The sequence below is a fragment of the Scomber japonicus genome, chromosome 15, assembly GCF_027409825.1.
Source record: "Scomber japonicus isolate fScoJap1 chromosome 15, fScoJap1.pri, whole genome shotgun sequence".
NCBI classification, from domain to species: Eukaryota; Metazoa; Chordata; class Actinopteri; order Scombriformes; family Scombridae; genus Scomber; species Scomber japonicus.
Genome location: NC_070592.1, coordinates 17,820,442 through 17,835,639, shown reverse-complemented (window position 1 = coordinate 17,835,639; position 15,198 = coordinate 17,820,442). Strand labels below are relative to the sequence as shown.

General features: G+C 40.9%; 2 protein-coding genes across 2 annotated transcripts; both read right to left on the bottom strand.

The window, feature by feature from the left end:
- Positions 1–384: 384 nt before the first annotated feature.
- On the bottom strand, positions 385–8,742 carry wasf2 (WASP family member 2). The gene is made up of 9 exons (XM_053334885.1): positions 8,640–8,742; positions 7,122–7,276; positions 6,769–6,903; positions 6,257–6,410; positions 5,040–5,157; positions 4,797–4,918; positions 3,815–3,973; positions 3,039–3,526; positions 385–1,841 (listed from the first exon to the last, which is right to left on the bottom strand). The coding sequence occupies exons 2-9, from the start codon at positions 7,252–7,254 to the stop codon at positions 1,684–1,686; spliced, it is 1,467 nt and encodes a 488-aa protein (XP_053190860.1). The 5' UTR covers positions 7,255–7,276; positions 8,640–8,742; the 3' UTR covers positions 385–1,683.
- Positions 8,743–10,166: 1,424 nt separating this feature from the next.
- LOC128374649 (probable methyltransferase-like protein 24) lies at positions 10,167–14,662 on the bottom strand. The gene is made up of 5 exons (XM_053334890.1): positions 14,308–14,662; positions 13,256–13,354; positions 11,809–11,945; positions 11,361–11,628; positions 10,167–10,690 (listed from the first exon to the last, which is right to left on the bottom strand). Exons 1-5 carry the CDS (start codon positions 14,632–14,634, stop codon positions 10,385–10,387), a joined length of 1,137 nt encoding a protein of 378 aa, XP_053190865.1. The 5' UTR covers positions 14,635–14,662; the 3' UTR covers positions 10,167–10,384.
- Between the last annotated feature and the right edge of the window lie 536 nt (positions 14,663–15,198).

Genomic DNA, 15,198 nt, shown 5'->3' with positions numbered 1-15,198 from the left:
ACCTTTTTGAAATGAATAAATATTTTATACTGATGAATAATAAATATTCTTTTTTCTACCAGACGATGTCAGCACTCTTCTCTCGACTGTTACTGAGGCTTTTAGTGTCTCCCTCTCTCTCTCTTTAACTCAATTAGGCATACACTGGTGCTCTATATTCCTGTATCCTAAATTATTAGGTGGCCAAAGAAAACTTCAACATTATTACCATCACGCTGTGCCAGCTGCATCCTTTTAAAATTTACACAGTGTGAATGAGTTATGGATAAAGCATTGGGAGTCTTTTGCCAAGGCCATCCTTGGGAACTTGTTATTTAACACATCAAACCACACAAGCTATTTAAACATTCTCACAGAGACACAGACCAAAACAATCACTGTCATTCACTCTATCTTTATTGAAATAACTATAATCATTTGGAAATGTAAGGCAGGAGAAGCTGAACTTTGGCTAAGCATGCTGTGTGAGTGTGCTTTAACACAGGCAGACTTAAAACAAAAGGCACTTGAGAAATACGTGGTCCACACTAAACATTCGGTCAGTTCCACATTTGACTCATAAATCAAAGCTGTTAGTATTTTTGGAAGAAGCTCATCAGTGATCAGTGTGGATAATGGAGCCAATCTGAACTGAGACTAAAATGCAGTACAAAATCCCCTTTCAGGCAGCAGGATAAGGCAAAGGGCTGCCTGATATTATTCAGAGCACCGTGATTAAAGCATCAGAGCCTCATTCATCCCCAGGAAAACTCAAAATTACAGAGAGAAATACATCACAGAGTCTAAACACAGTACAAAATGAATCATATGTGTTAAATGTCTGCATATGTTCAGTATGGTGATCTCATCAACACCCCAGGTGTGACATGACCAATACTTCCCCTATTACACTGAATAATACATTTATGAATTTGTTTATTAGCTACAACCATCTTTCATCCACAAGTCAATTGTTCCCATGACTACAACACAAAAAATGACTGGATATAAAAAGTGGGGGGAGGAAAAGTGATAAAAAAAACTGTGCTTTAAGATTTAAAGATATTGCATTAATTATCTTTATATCATTCAATATGTAACATAAAACATAAACTTTAGAGCTATATAATCTATAATCTATGAATGAATGAGGGTGTTTTGACATCAACACACCACAGTGTGCCTTTCCACACAAATACTGTGCATGGAAGAGGTTGCATGTGTGTGTGTGTGTGTGTGTGTACTCCCTCTACATTACCCTCTGCCATAATATACTCAAGCAGATAAAATCAGGTGCTTGGTCAGCAGCAGAGGGTACCTGATTCTGATAGACACCATGATAAAGACGGAGATATTAATGACAATGTGATGTGTTTACGCACAGACTTCACAGCGAGATGTGCCACACAACACAACACTCACATCAATGTGTCATCCAATGAAGCAAGACACACACACACACACACACACATTCATCTTTGTACTTTTGCATCTCTGATCTGAATAATTTTTGATAAATAGGAATAGATGGGTCAAGGAATGTAATTTATAATAATAGGTCTCAAACTCAAACACAGACATACAGAAACATTGATCTCTGATTGACTGGTGCTCAAGAATGTCATATCAATGGTAAAACTCTGACAATATTTAAAGCTGAGGAAAGAAACGAAGGTCGTAGTGAAGGTGAAAATAGGGTGACTATCATTCAGACCATTCGTCATCATCAAACTCTGAAGAGTCATCCTCGCTGTCGCTGCATTCCACAGCGATACGACGCGACAGGATGGCAGCCACGTCGTTGCCAAAGTGATCCCTCTTCTCCTGCTCCCGCTGTGCCTCCGTCTTTCGCAGGTTGAAGCCTAAGAAGGAGTAAGTGAGGATGGTTAAAATGAGCGTATGACTTGATTTTCCCGGTTTTATTCTTAATGCGTGTAGTGCTACTGCTACATACTCAGAAAAAGTATGGTGGAGTATTCAGACCCTCCGTTTTAAGTAATCGTAGAAATTAAAGCATGTAAAAATAATTACAAGCAAAACTTTAATTAATACATTAATTAAAGTTAATTAATATTTATGATAGCAAACATACTCAAAGTTACCCTGTGGAATTTGTGGCCACTAGTGCTATGAAGCAATGGTTTTACAAGTTGGTCCCTGTTTTGTGTTTATGATGTTTACACCTGGCATTAACATGTGTCTCAGGTGATCTGATGACAAGTGGACAGTTGAGACACACTGTCGTTCACACCTGTCTCTATTATGTGTCTTGGGCTGTGTGTGTCCAGATTTGGTTGCTGCCTACATAATTTCTGCCCCATGAACAGTTATCTTGTCAGACAAAATCCATATTTGTTTCAAGAACTAATGTACATTTAAATATTCTAACTGTTCAGATTACTCCAGCAACGTACATTAATGCTTCTTGTTTCAACTGCTGGAACACTTTAACCAAAACAACCAGACGTCCTGCATTGATGATGTAGTTTCCTGTTACGTTCTTGCCAGGGATGCATCAGGACACTTTAGCATCTACACTACAAAAGATATGTGGTCGAGTGTGTCCATGTGATTGTGTCTTGGTGGTCCTTTACACTTGACTTTAGCGTTTTCTAATTGTGAGCGGATCACCCGAGATGCATGTTAATGTCAGGTGTAAACAGGATCTCTGTTGTGCGTAAAATTGACGAAAAGAACTCAGCAATGTGATGTTCATAATTACATAGATCAAGTTTGCTAGGCCTCACGGATACACACAAACTCACACACTCACACACTCACACTCACACACACACACACACACACACACACACACACACACATACATGAAAGTCAAAAACAATTAATGCAAATATAATTTTGTTTGTTTACAATAAAACTCTGCAGGGCACCTTTAAAGGGAAATGTCTGACATTTTATATTTTATGTAATATAGTTTGCTGTTATGTAGTCACAGGAGTATTTTACTTGTTTTCCTAGTTTCAGATGTAATTCACCCAAACAGCAGTGAGGACTGTGTCCATCCATCTTACAATGTCTTTTTCTCTGTGGTGTCTTACCTTTTCGGATGGCTTGCAGTAGGTCACTCCGAGCGTCACCTTCGGGTTCTGGCTGTGGTTTAGGAGCAGAACTGGGTGCCACTCCACCACCAGAGGGAGCAGAGAGGTTGGGAAGAGATGGGGGAGGAGGGCCAGGGGGAGGTGGTGGAGGAGGAGGAGGTGGTGGTGGTCCACCACTTGCAGGCATGGGTGGTGGGGGTGGAGGAGATGCAGCAGACATAGAAGGTGGAGGAGGGGGAGCAGGTGGGGATGGATAAGCGGTGGGAGAGGAGGAAAGGGGAGGAGAAGGTGGGGTGTCAAAACCGGGGGGAGGTGGGGGAACCCCAAAGCCAGAGGGTGGAGGAGGGGGAGGAGGTGCAGGTGGAGGGGCGAGGTTAGGACGAGAGTTGGCCAGAGGGGAGGCCATTGGGGGAGCAGGAGGAGGGTGGTTTGGACTCAATACGCTGGCACGTTTCTGGGTGGGCGCACCGTACTGTCCGTCGTTATACCTGCAAAAGACAGAACCACACTCAGTGATAAATGAAGACGCTACTGGACCCCTCATGTCACTCCATTAACCATCAGTTTCTTTGCAGCTGCAAGGACAGCAGCTCATGTTCATTAAAGAACCACAGACTGAAAGTGAACAGCGGGTATACTGTTGCAGCCTATAATCTTAAGAGGATGTGTCTCAGAGCAGCTGCACAGTATGTTCAGAACACATTGGTGGGTGGAGGTAGCAGTGTGTTAGCAGCGTGTTGGCGTATGCATGGGCTCATACGTATGATGCTACTTACGCCATGTCTGGAGGTGGAGGAGGCAGGAAGTCATCAGGGCCAGGCGGAGGGAGAGGGGAGCCGGCCTCATAAGCGTAGGAGCCTGTACTCATCTCCAGGCCTTCAGAAGTGAAGCCTTCTCCAGATCCAATACTGCCATTCAGACCCTCAGAGGAATTCCTTGAAACAAATTCAATGTATTGTTATAAACTACAATACAGTTTGTCATCTGTAGTCTCTGAAACCTTATTTAGCATTTTCAGTTGTCATTAGCAGTGGTGAGCTATGGACTTTTTTTTATAAGAAATGACCACAAAAAGAGGAAGTATAACAAATGCATTCAAAGCAGAGGACACAAATAGTGCATGCACCCCGTGGTGACTGTTCACACAATTATTAAAAATACAAAGTGCTAAGACTTGCCCAGCAGTGAGGAATTGAGCTCTTGTATTCTTGCTAACATTTATTTCCTTCTTCTTTTCCTTTCCTCTTTTGTTTTATACTGTATTTGATTCTAACAAAAAGAATAAATATTACTGACACTAATTTCTTCTTTCTCTGTGATATTGTTTAGAAATTTATTTTATGTTTATGCCTATTCAACATGTTTACAGGATTATATAATGCATCATACACAATATAAAGGAATAACAACCCTAAGGCCCGATGTGACCCATATATCTGTGCACTGCCATTTTGCCAGGGACAGCCAGTGCTACACCCAATCCCCAGAGAGCATTTTCATACAGGACATACCAGAGACTGGCCAATCACTGTATAAAGATTGAATGATAAAAAAAATTAAAAAAGGGGGTGGGGGTTAAATTCAAGCGAGTGTCCTTTCTGTAAGCACATACTTCCGTTCTATTAATGTGTGAAAGTAAAACTAAATTCATCACTAAAAAGGCACTCAAATGCGTCTTGAGTTCGTAGTATTGCACCAAAACACATCTCCATCAACCTGCGGAGACTTCATCTCATTTCACGCAATCTCTCAACTTACATCAAATCATTCTTTGGCACCACAAACTCCTCTCCCATCTTGCGGCGCTCCCATTCCTCCTTCCTGGTTTTGATCTTCCGGGGATTGAGCGTTCGCAGGTTCAGATTGTCTTTCTTCTCCTTCTACTCAGAAGGGAGACAGTGAAAAGATTGATTAACAGCTAAATTAGACCTTGTGTTCAGTTTGGTGACTTATTGTTGTGTTACTTATTTTTTGATGTGTATTAGCATGTTTATGTCTCACTCTGTGCTTGCGTTTCTCCTTCATGATGTCCTTGGTGTCCTGCAGCATCTTCTCCTTCCATAGGTCAAAGAAGTAGGAAGGATCTGTGTAAAACTTCAGGGCCTCCTTCCCATCCTCCCTGCAGACAACCATTTACAGACATTATAACAATATTTTGATATCAGTTACACTCTTATGTTCACACATTATGTAAATGCTCTATCTGCCTTATGTGTCTTATGTGTATATCATCACACCATAAAACTTCCCTTTTTAGCAACAGAGCGCTATTGTCTTGTCATGTTCACAATACCCAGTAAGCATGAAAGTGAGCAAATTTACCACTTTTAAGGTCAAATTAATACCACTGTCACACTGAAACCACTCAGAGACAGTCTTGATAATATAATTAGACAAGCTTACACTCTCCTCCTGCTTATCATCAATGCCACAGTTGCGGTTAGTGATTACACTGACTTCTCCCTCTACCAACCCAGCCTCCCTCTCTTCTGGTTTCTAATTAATCATACTTCCGTTGACACCTCTTGTCTCGTGCATAATTTATATTCAAGATCTCACTGATATGTGTCAGCTGGGTTGTGACAGACATGATTATTGTTTTGCCTGCAGAATTTCTTTAATGCTGCCTTGGTTCAATAGAGGGGAACACTTAAAGTATAAAGCAGAGCCATTTAAACCAAATACTACATAATGACTTGTTGCTTTAAATGGTCTTTGACATATAATGTTTTAGATTTTTTTAGACCACAACATATTGATCAGTGTTTATTGTTTATTACAAAATTATCAAAAACAGTGAAACAAAACAAACTTCCTGGTCATATAAATAGGTCAGATCCATTTTCTTTAGTTCATGTTTTGACTAATAAACAGAAGTTAACCCTAGAATGGGGGCTACAGGAATTTGTGTTTTGTTAAATTCTTAAATATTGAAATCTGCAATTGTTTTTTTTCCACCTTTTAATTGGGAGTAAGATTCATTAGGACAAACACACAATATTACAGCCCAGCCTATATTTGAGACCTACTCCCTGATGATGTTTGAAAGCATATGTATCAGAGAGATGGGTTTCAATAATGCATAATGATGACAAGCATATGGCATGCGTGTGTACTTCCACGTGTGCACATATGTATGCACGTGGTCTTTCTATTCCTTGCACGATATGCTGCAGTAAATGAATGTGAGCCTTGAATGTGTGTCTGCTGAGTCCTACCGGTATTGACTGAGATGATTGAGTGGTGGGGGTGGGTCACAGGTCATATAGGTGTCCTGTACAGGTAATGGCAGAGATGGCCTGATGAACAGCTGCTGGTCCTGAGTCAGGCTGCTCCGGAAGGCCTTACGGGTAGTGATGGCCTGCAGAGAGACTGAAAGAGAAAGAAAAAACAAAGGGAAGTCAATTGAATATTCACTGTCCAAAAAGAGAAGAGGTGCTGCGAAAGTCATTTTTAATTGCATACATTTTGTTATTTTAAGATCTTTATAAAAGAAAATGATACACCAATATTAAGAGCTTTTTCTATTTACAATTAGCAGTGTCAGCGATGTTCAACCATTGTTTTTACAGTTTGTGCTTATTTGCAATTTTAAAATAGACTAATAGTGATGTATTTCATCTTGTCAGACAAGTAACAAAACATTAAAATGCAGACTATTATATAATATTATCTGAGTTCACATTGATGTACACACTAACATGAGTATTAGTTATGTAGGAGTACTTACCCTCCTCTTCCTTAGGATCCAGTTGAGTGACCTTGACCTGAAGGCGATCCACTCTTTCCCCCAGTGTATTTACTCTGATGGCGAATGCTCCAGCCTGTACAAACAGCTCCCCGAACACATCCTCTGCATACTTGCCTACAAACACAGTCACACACACAGGGCTATAATGTGCATTTATGAAGGAATTTGTCTCACAGATGCACAATAACTACATATTTATAAATCGCAACTTCATTCAAATTAAAATCACATCGCAGTCATCGCAGAAACATGCAAATAGGCGTCTCACACACACACACATTCACCATGCGTTATAAACCACTGACACCTATCCACACACAGCAAACACTCACTGAGGCTGCCGAGCTGTCGGATGATGTTGGCCAGGCTGATATTGGTGACACATTCTAGCTCACTGCGGATGTTGGTAGGGATGGTTTGGCGACACACATGTCGTGGCTCTATGTTCCTTGTAACGAGAGGCATGGTGGGGTGGTGGGGCCAAACCCTGAAGGGGAAGAGAAGGGGGTTAATTTGAGCCAGATATACAAACATTGCCTATAAGACAAAACGACAAATATACCCATTAGTTTTGTGTTGACAGGATTAATTTATTTGTTTATTGTCAGATAATTATTCGACAATTTTGATAATGATCGTTTTTTATTTCTTTTATTCTTATTATTTTTTATTTTATCAAGCAACAATGCTGTACATTCACTAGTTCCAGTAAGGGTCCCTTGGAGCTTTGATGTGTATTTTTCACTGGTTTATGACCTTATCGACTGACCAGTGCATACTTTTTTTTTTTAACAGGTTACTTGTTAATGAAAATAGTTATTACTTCAATCCTTGAATAAGTCACATACATGCTCATGTGACACCCAGCCACACATATAAATAAACAGGGAGCCAGACAGGGGTAAAGCAGAAGCAAAACTAAAGACTTGCTCCACTCAGCACACAACCCTAAAATACCCACCCAGTTTATGTAAACTAAAATGGAAAACATAAACATTTTTTAAAATCTTTGGTAGAGTAATTATATCAGCAACATTATGCATACAGTTATTTAAATATTTCAAATTATTCTGGACAAATTACAATTATCGTGTGCTAATGTCAACTCCCACACAAAACAGTATCTCTACTTTGCCACCTGGAATCAGTTCAGAAAATGACACAGATGTGCAGTGACTGCAGACTCTCTCTTCCTGCAACCAAAACAGTACAGTCAGGCAAAATTTAGCTTACACTAAGTATACCCTACAGAGCTTCCTATTCCCCATTTCGATTGCCTAATTACAAGTTTTTCATGTTGAGAATGGTGAGGTCATCCTACAAATGGATTCAAGTTGTCTGCCCTTTTCCTTGGGTTGACAGGCACGTTGTTATGAGTATTTCCGCAGGGAACGTATTGTAGCTCTGTCACATTTATTATTTTCGCTATAAAAAGGTTGAACTACGCCTTTAAGCAGAAAATAGTTTCTCACTGTGGGTTAGTGGTATGTTCAGTGGTATAGTCAGCGGTATGTTCAGCAGTAAGTTAGCGACAGTCAGCCGCCCTCGACTGTCAAGCTGACACACTGAAAATAGGAAACATTTACTCATTAGAAATGTAATATATTGCATTAACTCAGAATTGTATCCAAGATTGGAAGCCACAACAAAATAAATCAACTTTACAATTTAACGCCCACAACATGAAGCTAAGTTGGCTAAAATATGCTAAAATGTAACTTGGGATCTCGGCCTTGTCACAGCAGGAAGTAACTTGTAAACGCCTCTTATCTCGAAGAAACAACCTCACAAAAGTATATTTACACCCTTCGATTCATGATAACAACACCAAATAATCACACTTTACTTACCGTCACAATTGGTGGATGTAATCTCTCTCTATACAGTGTGGTTGTTGTCCTATCTCAAGATTTTTACAAGAAATGTTGAGCGGTACAGGACGCCGCGGACGGGCTAAACAGATTTCAGAAGTCCCGGGATTCTGAACTTCTGATTGGTCGAGCGGCTGAATTCCTCGAAGCTAATTGGCTACTGTGCCTGTCGCTCGTTTTTGCTGAGAACAGGATGTGGAAATTTCAACGCAAAATGCGCAACTCCGCCCTGACTAGTGGCAAACATCTGGCCGTAATTTGCGTAACTGAGGGTGGAGGCAGGAGCACATTCCGACGTGCGCTCTAGCGAGTTGGAACCCATCCGAGGTATGACTGGAATTGGCCTTTTATGAATTAAAGTAACAAAAGCTCACTATGGATGTAGAAAATCACTTAAGAAGACAGATAACAATGTGGGCGAGTGTTAAGTGCACCTTTCACCTCAACTCAGCCAGTGCACACTACAAGTACACAAGGTTTATGGTAGAAGAATCAAGACTTCATCCAGTAAAGATAAATATTTTATCTAAGTGGCTTAGAACCTAGTAGTGCTGGGATGATGTGTTTGTTTGACTGTTGCAATATGATGGCAATTATAGCCTTGTCTTGCGGCACAATGCCTTCTTAACTTTATTTGTGTTGGATTAAACAGTTATGCCACTGTTGCAATCGCTTCTTTAATTTTGCTTATTGGATCAAGTGCAAATATGTTTTGGAAAAAAAATGTAAACGCAGTCACTGAATAACACTTATAATTTATTGGAAATACACACACTCATACAGTTAGGTATCAAGTAAGATGCATAAATATGCTTGCATTTACACTTCTATATGTAGATTAGTATTATAACTGTGCTTCCACATACACTATACACTGTAGAGGAAAATCAACCAAAACAAAAAATCAAAACATTCAGCTATAAGATTATCTTTTTCAACCTGTCTTCTCAGGACATTAAAACCTCTTGCTATCAGGGATGATCAGGATAAATAATTTATTGTGATATTAATCCACATTTTAAATAGAGTTTCATCGTTTCTATTATTGTTATACAGAAGTAGAGTGCAAAAAATGCATCAGTGTATTGGAAAAAAATTCAAGAAATTCCACAGCAGGCACAATATTTTTCATTATCATTTAAACAATCTTCTGTGTCAACAGTTTATTGCAAAAAAGCATTTTAAGGCCTACAGAGACTTTCTTAAGACTACATTCAAACATCTGGATCAACCCTGGATCAATCAAAGGAATACAAAAGAGGTTGTACTGTTATGATATAATGATGATATATTGATATAATACCAAGGCAATAGAACAGCTCATACTTTCAATGAAAAAAATAGAATAGAAAATGAGAAAAGAAAATGTGTTCCTTGTTGCCAGTGAGAAAACTACATCCTTTAATGTTTGTAAAGCATCTGTTCATTGTACCCAGAGAAAGCAATCATTCAGCTACATATTTGGCAAAAATCAACCAGTATTATATTCAAGAATTACAGTACAGTATTTCCTTCTGAGGGTGGCGACATATAAAATAGCAGATCCCTTCATCTCCACCAGATGGAGATGTCATGTTAAGAACCTGTCTGCCTGATTCAAAGGAAAAAGAAACAAACCGAAAGTCTGACTCCCAACAACTATTTTAAGTTTGATCCTCTCTTTTTTGTTACAGGCCACCCACAATATCTGGTCATGTGTGTACACCATTGTCCATTCACAACTGTCAGTGTCTCATGTTGACCCAGCTGAGTGTATAGGAGCTGTGAGCATTTGCTGCTGTCTGTTTTAAGACACTGTGTCCTTCTCCTGCAGAGCTATGGACCAGCTTTAGTCCAGAGTCTTGGAGACCCTGCAGGACACTGAACCAATAGCGGAGCACTTCTTCATTGGTTCCGCCCACCTCAAACCCTGCCCATTGCAGGTGCACTGTGGCAACCAGATGACGAACACTCTGCAAAGTTCCGGTCTCGATCCAGTTCTGGAAAACTCGCCACTCAGCACTGAGTAGATCAACATACAGGAAGTGAACCTAAAAGACGAAGCAAAACAGAGATCCACAATAAATACCATATATATCCAATATTCATCAAAGCTATAACAGGAATTTATCAGTTACTTTTCAGATATACTAATCAGAAAAAGCAGCAGCCCTTTTTATTTTAAAAGTGAAAGATAATTAAGACTTTTTTCCAAAAAAAATACAGGGCATCTGGAATTCTTTGTTGGAAATGACAAAAAAGAAAGCAATGGAGAAGCTCCATACAAGTCAGTGTTGCAGACTCATGTACATGTAAATGTACATGTAAATGCACATGAGTCTGCGTGCTGCCTCACTGTTTTCCATGTTATCCCTTTGCAAACATGGATAAATCAAAGGAAAACGATCTCTGAATATTCATAAATGTCTTTAAGCGTTCCTTATTGTGTCAACTAAAATATAGTATATTCAAACTGTAGGAGTGCAGTTCCCTCTTGTGGCTCCAGGATGTAACTGAGCCAGTGTGTGATTCACTCACTTAAATTGTTGCCATGGCAGCCAGGGATGGCGCAGAGCCCTGTTGCTATGGGAACATAAAAGTAAGAGAGCTTTCTGGGTATGTTGGGGTGAAAAGACTATAAGGTATGTTTATTTGGCACGGTTTCTCTATATTTCTGTGTATGTATGTGTATGCATGTGCATGTACGTGTGTTTGTCTTACTGTGTGATGTCCCAAAGCTGCCATGATATCTGCCAGTGTTTGAGAAACACTACCCAGGTTGCCTCTTGTCTTGTGCTTGCGCTTCCTTGGAGCCCGCCACTCCAGCCACATCTTGTGCTGGCTCGCCACACCTCCGTTACCATGGTTACTGGCCAAACTGTTGCCAAGGTGACCACCAGATGCATTGGAGTTACTGGGATCAAAACTGTGGACTTCACATTCCAGCCCTGAAACAGTCTTTAGAAAGTCTGCATCTCCCCCATCCATACTAGAGAGACAGAGACAAACACAGAAAGATAGACAGAGAGGCAGGGGAGCACAGAGGTGGTTTGAAGATTACTGCGTGCATGATTAAATATGCATTGCATTGTTTATTCCAACTCTGCCAGCGATGTGAATGCAAAAGCATCATGGCGCATGCACATACTGTAAAGACACATGGGCACACCTGAAGGAGTATGCAACACATGGTGTATCTGCAGCTGGAAGGAGCCACTCCTCAGCACACAGCAGCCAGACAGGTGAAGCTGCAGGCGGCCGTGATACCTGAGCCAGACCTGGAGATAAAACCCTGGAGCAGTTCAGCTGGGGATGGACAGGAGAAGAAAGGCCACATAAGATGGGCACAGAAGTGTGCGGTGCAGCTTACACAAAATTAGCATACAAATGAAGAGAGGAAGTTTGTGTGAAAGACAGTCGATAGAAGGATATAAATGCATGAGAACTTTTCAGACAGTAAGTGATGTCTCCAAATACCTCTAGGTAAAGCGAATTATTTTCTGGCTCTTAAATGTGTGATTCAGTAGATGATAATCCTTTACAAAAGTAACTTGGTAAGTCATCTTAATTTATGGGAAATACTGAGTAGTTAATTAACAAAATCACCACAACATTCTCATTTAAATTATTGAATATATTGTTCTGCTTCCAGTTCCCCATAACTTGGTGTTATGTAAGTCTTAACTCTAGTACGGGATTTTCCAGTCTGGAACTGAAAGTCCTTTCTGGCTCCAGATTTGGCACAATAGGGATATCGACAGCGCCCGACTGATCACATTACTGCGATGTTAACCCCCACAAGTCTGCAGTTGCAGAAGTGAAGAAGTAGTAGTTGGGAAAGTGAAGTATTATTGATTACTCTTAAGGCTTGGCAAGCTCTAACTGCTGGCTGCAGCATCTGTAAAGTCCCTTATGAGTTGGAGTGTAGCCTGAGGCCTTCAGGGAGGGCTCTACATGTTAGACCAGTGGTACCCAACTTGAGGCTCAGGACCCCCATTACAGAGTCACAAGATAAATCAGAGGGGTCACAAGATGATTATCAAGACAGAAAAAAAGAAAGAAAAACATTTTTGCTACACATAGGTTCTCTCTCTCTGACTTTTACAATGGTCAGTATTTTCTCATGTCACCAGAAAAGAGAGTTTGTAATCTTAATTTCACCTGGTTAAAGATTTGATTTAAAAAAGTAATACTAGATCATAAACATACTAGTCATAAACATGCATCACTTCGTTTTAAAGGGTCACAAAAAGTTTGGGAATCTTTCTATTTGACTATAAATTTATACTTAATTCCTTCATGGTTATGTATTTTATGACTTTTAAGAGTAATTGTTTATCCTGTCATTTGTTAGTGCTTTACTCTCATATTGCTTTGTTGTCTGTAAAATATAAAAAAAGAGAATGTAATATATTCAAGCAGTTAAAATGTAGAGTATACAGTAAATCAAGATTGGTTATGTCTAAATTTGGTCAGGAAACAATGATATTACAGCGCATTCAGACATTTCACACATTTTTCACACAATAAGATTTGATGAGTAGATTTGTTTAACATGTGAGGTGATTTCATCTGACAGCAGCACTTTCTGTTAGCTGATGTTCTGTGTAGCCTACCTGTGGCCTGGTAATATATGTGACGATACGATTGAGTTCTGCTGAGAAAGACAGCTTGTCTGCAGCCCAAGGCTGCAACTCCAAAGGTCTCGATCTGACCTGGGATCACACACATACCAACACACATCAATATATTGATACAACAGTACAAGGAATATCAGCAGATTCATGGGAATTTGGAAGTGGGCTGAATAATGCATAGGGATGACAGGAATGTGTGTGTGTGTGTGTGTGTTCATGTTTGTGTTTGCTGCACCCCCTGCCCTAGGTATGAGTGCTGAGGAGGCAGGTCACAGGCTCTGACCTCAGTCCTACTGGTAACGTATTTGCCTGAGGCACTGTAAGACATAAACACACACACACAAAGCCCCCCACCCAACCCAGACTGAGCCTTGTGGTCACCATGGCAACCTCTATAGGGGGGGGGGGGGGTGATGATTCACTAGAATGAGTCAGAGTTTAGCCTCGGGCAGAAAAGGAGACAGTGAGAGAAAAAGAGAATGAAAGAGAGAGGGTGGGGAGGAGTGAGGGGAAGGAGTTCAAGGCAGAGAGGGGACAGATGCACCCACACACCAACACAGATGAAGGTTGAAGCTCTTGGTATCCGAAGGGCAAGAGAGAATGAGAGAACAGCTGTCACCTCTCTCTGATCTGGGGTCAGTGTTGTGCTCGCCCCCCTGCCCTCACCTGTTCCATCATGTCTGTAATAATTCACAGAGCTGTGCAGAAACATAATGAATATACTGGATGAAGAAAGCACATATTTTAGTACTCATTTTAATATGTACAGGCCTGCTGAAAGGCATTATCTGTCCTCTTCTGTGCTCAGTACCGAATCAGTAAAGCTTGCTGGATTGTGCATGTGAAGTCAATTAATTGGGCATTGTTTTATCACCTATGGCGGTCTATAAAAATGTTGGCTAAAATGTAAATAGTCACTCTACCCCCCAGAAAGTGACCAGGTGTGATGTCACTTAATAAACATCACTTCTTTGGCAATAATTCAAACATTCAGAAACATTTCAGTCAACTTAATATCTCGCGCTACATACCTGGCTCGAGTGCATCTCGTTCTCGTCCTCATATGCTCTTGCCCCCTCCATCCTTTTCCCATCTTCCACCTCCTCCCCCTCCTCTGCCAGATCCGGTCGCCGGGACAGAGTTTCCCTTTGGCGTGAGCTCCTCTCCGGTTCGATGCTGATAACGGAAAACGCAACCGCGCCCTCCTGCTCCTCCATCCCCATCCTCGCGGCTCGAGGTAACCACGGCCCGACGACGAGGAGCTGGAGCGCGAGGAGAAATGGAGGGATCAGAAGAAGTGGTAGTCCCGAGCGGAAGGGGAGACCACCACGGCCGCACCACCACACACAGGTCCGCATACCTCCTCTGTGGCGGCACCGGGGAACATCTCCGGTGCGGTGCCCTGTGATTTAACTTTTTTTTTCTGGAAGGTAGAGGGGAAAGTCCCAGCTGAGAATTACTCCCCTCCTCCTCTTTCCTCCTTCTTTACCCCCAGGGGAAGGTTGTGATGACGCAGCGCATTCCTCGGTCAGCAGTGGCCTTTTTGTCACAGTGACCGACGTTTTATTTCACGTTAGCCCATAATAATAACTACCACATCAAGTAATTACATTTCTTTTTATAACGTCCCACCGTCCCCTTTATTCACAGTCACATATTGAGTTTAAAGGCCAAAAACTTTTTAAAACTACCTCGATAAAAATCAATAACCAAGACACTCAAGCTAATGATTTCAAAGTTGCTAACTAACTTAGGGTTGCTTCAGCTGTTGCTAAGCGATGCCAAGCAGCTCTCTTCCGCATGAGCAGTGACTGCTGAATTAGTGATAAATGTGATGCAGTTACTTTTTTTATAAAGCAGAAATAGAGTTCAGTCACTGCTTGTGGCCTATAAGTAGCTCCTAATTACTCAAGTAGACTTTA